The sequence below is a fragment of the Sander lucioperca genome, chromosome 13, assembly GCF_008315115.2.
Source record: "Sander lucioperca isolate FBNREF2018 chromosome 13, SLUC_FBN_1.2, whole genome shotgun sequence".
In the NCBI taxonomy this organism is placed as follows: Eukaryota; Metazoa; Chordata; class Actinopteri; order Perciformes; family Percidae; genus Sander; species Sander lucioperca.
This window is the reverse complement of record NC_050185.1, coordinates 25,965,030-25,974,461: the sequence shown is the minus strand read 5'-3', so window position 1 is coordinate 25,974,461 and position 9,432 is coordinate 25,965,030. Positions and strand designations below refer to the sequence as shown.

The window sequence follows — 9,432 nt, the reverse complement described above, 5'->3', positions numbered from 1 at the left end:
GTCTCACCTGTCTGTCTGTCTGTCGTGGGTAAATGTCTCACCTGTCTGTCTGTCTGTCTGTCGTGGGTAAATGTCTCACCTGTCTGTCTGTCCGTCGTGGGTAAATGTCTCACCTGTCTGTCTGTCTGTCGTGGGTAAATGTCTCACCTGTCTGTCTGTCTGTCGTGGGTAAATGTCTCACCTGTCTGTCTGTCTGTCTGTCGTGGGTAAATGTCTCACCTGTCTGTCTGTCGTGGGTAAATGTCTCACCTGTCTGTCTGTCTGTCTGTCGTGGGTAAATGTCTCACCTGTCTGTCTGTCTGTCGTGGGTAAATGTCTCACCTGTCTGAAAGGCCACCGTAGATGATGGCGCCGGTTAAAACTCCGCCCATATAGATGCTCTGAATCATCTGTTTCAGAGGACGCAGAGAACACACCAGCTCCCACTGAGAGACAGACAGGGAGACAGACAGGTTCAGTCAGACAGACAGGGAGAGAGACAGGTTCAGAGAGACAGACAGGTTCAGACAGACAGACAACAGACAAACACACAGCGAGACAGAGGGAGAGAGAGAGAGAGACAGACAGACAGACAGACAGACAGAGACAGACAGACAGAGAGAGAGAGAGAGACAGACAGACAGGATTGCAGTTTTGTTGTGGTTACCTCGGAGACGGTGGTGGCGAGGAACTCTGAGCTCTCAAACGTCCATCCGTCCAAACATCCCTCCGTCTGCAGCTCGCTAACGTTAGCTGAGCCGTTAGCAGCTAACAGCTGCCACTGAGGCTCCACATACCTGAACAACAACCAGCCAAACAGGAAGTGAGTCACAGGGAGTTTCATCATCAACGCAATGCAACGCAGAGAGGAAAGAACCGTCTACCTCCTGCAGCGGTCCAGTCTAGTTCCTGAAGAGTCCAGAGGGATGAAGGCTTTCAGGAGCTGCCTCTCATCCACCTGCAACAACCAATCAGATTCATCCTTCTTACAGACCAATCAGGTACATCCATCTTACAGACCAATCACATTCATCTATCATACAGACCAATCATGTTCATCTATCATACAGACCAATCCGATTAATCTATCATACAGACCAATCAGATTCATCCACCATCCATTCAGAATTTACTTCAGCATGTTTGATAGAGAAACTGATGGAGGACAGAGACTGCTGTTAGAGACAGAGTTAAACTGATAGAGGACAGAGACTGCTGTTAGAGACAGAGTTAAACTGATAGAGGACAGAGACTGCTGTTAGAGACAGAGTTAAACTGATAGAGGACAGAGACTGCTGTTAGAGACAGAGTTAAACTGATAGAGGACAGAGACTGCTGTTAGAGACAGAGTTAAACTGATGGAGGACAGAGACTGCTGTTAGAGACAGAGTTAAACTGATAGAGGACAGAGACTGCTGTTAGAGACAGAGTTAAACTGATGGAGGACAGAGACTGCTGTTAGAGACAGAGTTAAACTGATAGAGGACAGAGACTGCTGTTAGAGACAGAGTTAAACTGATGGAGGACAGAGACTGCTGTTAGAGACAGAGTTAAACTGATAGAGGACAGAGACTGCTGTTAGAGACAGAGTTAAACTGATGGAGGACAGAGACTGCTGTTAGAGACAGAGTTAAACTGATAGAGGACAGAGACTGCTGTTAGAGACAGAGTTAAACTGATAGAGGACAGAGACTGCTGTTAGAGACAGAGTTAAACTGATAGAGGACAGAGACTGCTGTTAGAGACAGAGTTAAACTGATGGAGGACAGAGACTGCTGTTAGAGACAGAGTTAAACTGATAGAGGACAGAGACTGCTGTTAGAGACAGAGTTAAACTGATGGAGGACAGAGACTGCTGTTAGAGACAGAGTTAAACTGATGGAGGACAGAGACTGCTGTTAGAGACAGAGTTAAACTGATAGAGGACAGAGACTGCTGTTAGAGACAGAGTTAAACTGATAGAGGACAGAGACTGCTGTTAGAGACAGCTAACTGACGGAGCGCAGGGTCGTATTATTTTTCAACGTGTTCTCACACTCATCTTGTAAAATATGGACGCTTGGTCAGGTGACCTGGTAGACAGACAGGTGACCTGGTAGAGAGACAGACAGGTGACCTGGTAGACAGACAGGTGACCTGGTAGAGAGACAGACAGGTGACCTGGTAGAGAGACAGACAGGTGACCTGGCAGACAGACAGGTGACCTGGTAGAGAGACAGACAGGTGACCTGGTAGAGAGACAGGTGACCTGGTAGAGAGACAGACAGGTGACCTGGTAGAGAGACAGGTGACCTGGTAGAGAGACAGACAGGTGACCTGGTAGACAGACAGGTTACCTGGCATACAGACAGACAGGTGACCCGGTAGACAGACAGGTTATCTTGTAGACAGACAGGTGACCTGGTAGACAGACAGTTTACCTGGTAGAGAGACAGGTTGTGGAGGCTGTGATTGGCCGGTAGACTGTAGAGGCTGTGATTGGCCGGCAGGCGGCAGTGGTGGGCAGGGATTCCTGAGACAAAGTTGTTGAGCAGGTTCTGACTCGCCATCAATAGACCCGGTAAACTGATCAGAGTCACGTGAAGCCACTGGTACCTGCCGAACCCGCCCACCTGGGGGGGGGGAACACATGCATCAGACACCTGCTCGGGGGGGGGGGGTAACACATGCATCAGACACCTGCTCGGGGGGGGGGGACATGCATCAGACCCCGCCCAGCTGGGGGGAGTTACAGCTCCACTACGTTTTGGTTTTTAAAGGGGTGATAGAATGATTATATAGGGTATTTCCAATACATTCTCACACTCATCTCGTAAAATATGGACACTTGGTCAGGTGCCTTTGTCATTCTTATTGACGCTAAAAGTCTCCTTTAGCGCTAAAGTAAACGCGCCTGGTGGGGACTATTGCCGTCCCTTTAGCGCTATAAGTAAACGCGCCTGGTGGGGACTATTGCCGTCCCTTTAGCGCTAAAGTAAACGCGCCTGGTGGGGACTATTGCCGTCCCTTTAGCGCTATAAGTAAACGAGCCTGGTGGGGACTATTGCCGTCCCTTTCTGTCACAGCTTCTTAGTTGAACAGTTCACCCTTGTTCTATGAGCCTCTCAGGAGGTTTCCTTGGTCTGGTAGACCTTCTCAGCGTCTCAGTCATTGGGAAAGGTGAAGGAGGCTCAAAGTGGTGAACATCTGGTGTACCACCCTCTTGTTGTTCAGATCCAGTCTCCTCGGCCTGACGTTCCATGCCCTGAGCTTTTAACAGACTCCTCCAGTTTTTCCTTAACACTTGTCCATTCTCCGTCTCAACAACAAATGACCTGGGTCCTACTTCACTGAGAACTGTTGCCTTCCTGTCCCAGCAGTCAGGGCCCTCAATCTTCACAACATCCCCTTCCCGAAGAGGTTCCAGATGCCTTGCCGTTTTGTCATTTCTTCATTTTCTGTCTGTGCTTGAGTCTCATCCTTATGTCAGTCAGCTTGTTGTTGTGTCTATTATCATTGTTTTGTGGAATGTGTGGAAGTGTGGTGCGCAGCGTGCAACGCATGAGCAGCTCAGCAGGGGATGCACCACACTCCAGAGTTGAAGCCCTGTAGCTTAGCAAAGCCAGGTAAGGATCAGTCTTACTGTCTCTTGCTTTTTTCAACAGCCTCTTTACAATTTGTACCCCTCTTCAGCCTGTCCATTGGCTTGTGGATATAAGGGACTAGAGGTGATATGTTGAAATCCATATTGCATAGCAACGTCTCTAAATTCACCACAATCATACGTGGACCATTATCGCTGACGACACATTGTGGAATTCCATGTCTGGCAAAAAAACCTTTCATGTGTGTGATGACTGACTGTGCCGATTTACCGGAAAGCTGTGCAACTTCCGGATAGTTAGAATAGTAGTCAATCACCAGAAGATAGTCTTTGCCATGCAGATGAAACAAATCCATTCCTACCTTTTGCCATGGTGCAGTGGGTAGGTCTGCTATCAGCATCGGCTCCTTTGCTTGTTTGTAGTGACAACCTGGTCTCACAGAATTCTGTGAAATGAACACGGCCCCTTAACTCTAAATCTGTGCCAGTTTCACGGAATCGCCGAAAATTCCGTGATGGGCCCACGGATGCGATGCCTATGTAAGTCAATGACAGGCATCATCCGTGGTCTACGCTCAGATTCCCTGATCACAGCACGTTTCTTTCTGCCAGTCGGCTGCTGCAGAGAAGCTGTACAGCTTTGCTATTATTGGTATTTTTAGCCCAATAACCGCTGTTTTAATCAACATTCATTCACAAGATATTATCATGGTTTATATGTATTTCTTTTAATGTTATTTTTTCAGTCTATTTCGGCCAGGGAAGTTGGATTACTTTGTTGTTTATTGATATTTTTTAAACTATAACGCTACATCTATCAACATTTATTTAGATGTTATCATAGTATACATTTCTTTATTTTAATAATATTATTTTGGTCTAATTACCGGTGAAATATTACATCCATCCATCCATCTTCTTCCGCTTATCCGGAAATATTACAGTATGCTGTAATACAGAACATTACGATATGATCCGAGCTGGGCGCATTCAAAGCTGATATCCCACAATGCAATGCGGGCATTCATTCAGAATCGGGCAGTGATCAGCTGGTCTTTAACGCCAGTATCTCTTCAATATACATATATAATATAATGTACATATATATAATCAGTGGTTTAGTCACCAGCAACAACACGTTGATCAGCTTTGTTCCAGTAAGTTATGCACAATAATAACGTTTAAAAAAATCTGCGGAAAACTCCAGAAGTGATTTGGTACGTTCCGCTCGGTGGATAAGAAGATAAAAAATACGTAATATTCGTAATATTTATGTTTTTGTCTAACGTATTTGAGGATTTCAACAATGAATCTTCATTGATTAATAATAATAGTCTCATGTATTGTGTGTTCGGCCATCCGTGGGCCCGTCATGGAATTTTTGGCGATTCCGTGAAACTGTCACAGATTTTGAGTTAAGGGGCCGTGTTCATTTCACAGAACTCTGTGAGACCAGGTTGGTAGTGATGCTTGAGACATGTTTCACATTTCTGTATCATCTCCTCAATATCCTTGTTGATGCCAGGCCAGTAAACTACCTCTCTTCTCTCCTCTTTCATTTCTCCACGCCTAGATGTCCCTCGTGGATACGCCGAAGCATATCCTGGCGCATGGATTGTGGGATGACAATCCTGTTTTGTCTCAGCATCAGCCCATTAGCCATACACAAGTCTGCACGCACCGAGTAGAACCCCGGACAGACTCCTTTTGACCAGCCATTTTGGATTTGGTGGGACACTTTCTGCAGCAGAGGGTCTTTCGCCGTCTCCTGCACGATTTGCTGCAACATGACATCCGACGTTGGGAGTGAAGCAGTCACCATGTTTATGTGTGTTTCAGCATCCTCAGTTGTAGGGCTGACCAACATGTCACTGCTAGGTGCTGGTGCTCGTGATAAAGCATCTGCCAGCACGATGTATTTTCCCGGTGTGTAAATCAGCTCAAAGTCATAGCGCTGCAACACCATCATCATGCACTGAATTCTGGGTGACATGTCATTGAGGTTCTTTTTTTCTGATTGATATGAGCAGTTTGTGGTCAGTCTCTGCCGTAAAGTTTGGCAATCCATACACATAACTGTGAAACTTTCCACAGCCAAACACTAGACCCAAAGCCTCTTTTTCTATCTCAGCATAGCGTTGCTCTGTCTCTGTCATTGATCTAGATGCATATGCTACAGGTTGCCATTTGTCTCCGTTCATTTGGAGCAGCACAGCTCCCAAGCCATCTTTTGAGTGGAGATTTTTATTGGTTTTGACAGGTCAAAGAATGTGAGGACTGGCTCCGTAGTTACCATGTCCTTCAATTGTTTCCACTCTCTCATGTCGAGCAGTCCACTTAAACACTGTGTTGTGCTGTAGCAATTCCCTGAGACATGCTGTCTTGGAGGTAAGATTAGGAATGAATTTTCCCAGGAAGTTGATCATTCCCATGGCTCTCAAGACACCTTTTTTGTCACTGGGGGCAGGCATGTCCAATATGGCTTGCACTTTTGACTGATCAGGTTCCACCCCTTCATTCGTGACCTTGTCTCCCAAGAAGGTCATCTCTATAAAGCCAAAGAGACACTTGTCTCTATTCAGTTTTAGTCCATTCTTGTCTCTATTCAGTTTTAGTCCATTCTTGTCTCTATTCAGTTTTAGTCCATTCTTGTCTCTATTCAGTTTTAGTCCATTCTTGTCTCTATTCAGTTTTAGTCCATTCTTGTCTCTATTCAGTTTTAGTCCATTCTTGTCTCTATTCAGTTTTAGTCCATTCTTTTTTACTCTCTGTAAGAGTTTCTCCAGTCTTTCATCGTGTTGCTGTTTTGTATTTCCCCAGACAACCAGGTCATCTATATAGACTCTGGTGCCTTCAGGACCCTCTATTATTGTCAGGTTTAGTCAGGAAAGACTAGGCTTGGACCCAAATGCAGTGAGAGGATTTATTAAACAAAAGAGTCTTACACAAAGTGTCCTCAGGAAAGTAGCCAGGCTGGACCAATCGAAAAACAGAATCCACAAAAACACAGAGAAACATCCAACAGGAAACACGGAAAAAGAATACACAGCAAACAGAATGAACGGGAAACAGAATGAAATGATCCGACAAGAGACAAAGACAGAACAGGGACTAAATACACAGGTAACGAGGACTAATGAGGGACAGGTGACACAACAGGTGGAACAATCAAAAAAGGCGGGAAACAAACAAAGACAGGAAGTAAACTGGACAAGACAAGGCAGACAAGACAGACTACAAAATAAAACAGGAAACAGAACATAACTGAAAAACAAGACTACCACAATAAGACAAAACACCAAAACCCTGACAATTATGGATTCCATAGCTCTGTGGAAGATCTCTGGTGCTGATTTAATGCCAAACGGAAGCCTCAAGAAACAATAACGCCCAAATGGTGTGTTAAAGGTAGTGTACTTGCTGCTTTCTGGGTCCAGCCTCAGCTGCCAAAACCCATGTGAAGTATCTAGTTTGCTAAAAAACTTAGCACCAGCCATTTCACTCATTATCTCTTCTCGTTTTGGGATCTGGTAATGCTCTCTTTTAATATTTTCATTTAAATCTTTGGGATCAAGGCAGACTCTTAGAGCACCTGTGTTCTTTTTCTTGACACATGTGATGGAGTTTACCTAATCTGTGGGCTCTTCCACTCGCTCGATGACACCCTTTTGAGTCATTCTTTCAAGTTCTTTTTTCAAGCCAGCCCTGAGTGGTGCAGGCACTCTCCTTGGGGCATGCACTACAGGCACGGCATCATCCTTGAGCTGTATTTTGTAAGTGTAAGGTAATGTCCCTTGTCCTTTGAAGACCGAAGGGAATTTATTGACAATGTTTGAACTTCCCTCACACTGTTGGTGTTCCAGTCGTTTTCCTTGTTTGACCACTTTCATGCTGTCAGTGTTTATCTGATAGATCCTCTTTACTAGTCCTAGGTCCTCAGATGCTTTGTCTCCTAAGAGTGACTCGTGTCCATCAGGGACAATGATGAACGTCTTCTGTGTCTTCCTGTACTGTGTGAACACTCTTTTTTTCTTCGAGAGACACATTCTTGCATAATGATTTTGTCCTTTACATTTTGCACATATTTTTCCATAGGCAGGACATTGTCTTGGTCTGTGTTTCTCACCACATCTCTTGCAAGTGAACATTTCTTTTTCACTGGGTTTAACCCTGTTATCATTGTCTTTAAATTTGCTCTGTGGCTTTCCTTTCGTTGCCACGGCGTTCACTGCTACGTCTTCTTCTCGTACTGCTCCATGAGCAGGCTCTCTGAAAGTCAGTACATGTTGTCGTGCTAGCTCACTGGCTTGACATATTTTTATAGCACTGTCCAACGTGAGTTCTGTCTCTCTAAATAATTTCTCCCGGAGCTTCTTCTCATTAGTTCCAAACACTATTTGGTCTATTATCATGGATTCTCTGAGAACACCAAAATTACAGGACTGAGCTTTAATCTTGAGGTTGGTAAGAAAAGTATCAAAAGACTCACCCTGGTGCTGTAGGCGTGAGTGAAAGACGTACCTCTCGTACGTTTCATTTTTCTTTGACAGACAGTGCTCGTCAAATTTCTTCAAGACTTCATCAAACTTGTCTTTGTCCTCAGGTTGAGCATACACAAAAGTGTTGAAGACCTCTATTGCTTCTGTGCCGGCGACGGTGAGCAGCATGGCTATTTTTCTTTCATCTGCCCGTCGATCCACTCCGACAGCCGCAATATACAGCAAAAAACTGCTGTTTGAAAACCCTCCAACTTGCATCTACGTTTCCAGTCAGCTTCAGCGGACTTGGCGGTTTCATTGCATCCATCATGTTGTGTGGCTTCCTACGGTCCCTGGAGCTCTGTCAGGGCAGCGGCGTTTGGTAGTCCAGTAACCCAGAAACGGTGACTTTGCGCAGGAAATGAGAGGGGGAAACGCCAGAGCAGGGGGAATGAGAGGGGGAAACGCCAGAGCAGGGGGAATGAGAGGGGGAAATGCCAGAGCAGGGGGAATGAGAGGGGGAAACGTAGCAGAAGGTATTCCTTTTTTAAACCAAAACGTAGCAGTGGAGATGAAAGATGCCATTTTGTGATCCAGTATTACATTTTAAATAAAACATTAATAACTGCTGGTCTACCTGAACAGACAGTAATCAGAGTACATGAGACAGTAATCAGAGTACATGAGACAGTAATCAGAGTACATGAGACAGTAATCAGAGTAGTTGAGAGAGTAATCAGAGTACATGAGACAGTAATCAGAGTAGTTGAGAGAGTAATCAGAGTAGTTCAGACAGTAATCAGAGTAGTTGAGAGAGTAATCAGAGTAGTTGAGAGAGTAATCAGAGTAGTTGAGACAGTAATCAGAGTAGTTGAGAGAGTAATCAGAGTAGTTGGGTAACGTGTCTCACCTCCTCCAGCAGGTCAGCGAAGCCCATCGTCTCTCTTCAGTCTGATTAGTGTTTATGTTGTTTTAATGTTTTTGATTTGAAACTATTAACAAATATTTCCTTAATAGTCGTTATCTCCTCCTCCGGTGAGACGGTCCATCAACAGGTGATCAGTTATTAATATTACATATTAATATGTATTGTTAATAATATGTATTATTAAAAAAATTTATTAATACTATATATTATTAACAGTTTGTATTGATAATAATTTCCGTCAGAAAGAACCTGAGAACAAAAGAAATTATGAAAAAGAAATTATTAAAAATAATTACATTAGAATGAATGAACCTCAACTCACTCCAGAAACTCTAAACTATTCCTTTAAACTATTCCTCTCTAAACTATTCCTCTAAACTATTCCAGAAACTCTAAACTATTCCTCTAAACTATTCCTCTAAATTATTCATCTAAACTACTCCTCTAAAATATTCCTCTAAACT

At 44.2% G+C, this 9,432-nt stretch overlaps 1 protein-coding gene across 1 annotated transcript; it reads right to left on the bottom strand.

The window, feature by feature from the left end:
- Nucleotides 1-317: 317 nt before the first annotated feature.
- On the bottom strand, nt 318-9,159 carry LOC116062370 (solute carrier family 22 member 6-like). Its single transcript, XM_031317037.2, has 5 exons — nt 8,951-9,159; nt 2,400-2,591; nt 864-937; nt 647-776; nt 318-425 (listed from the first exon to the last, which is right to left on the bottom strand). The coding sequence occupies exons 1-5, from the start codon at nt 8,975-8,977 to the stop codon at nt 318-320; spliced, it is 531 nt and encodes a 176-aa protein (XP_031172897.1). The 5' UTR covers nt 8,978-9,159.
- Between the last annotated feature and the right edge of the window lie 273 nt (nt 9,160-9,432).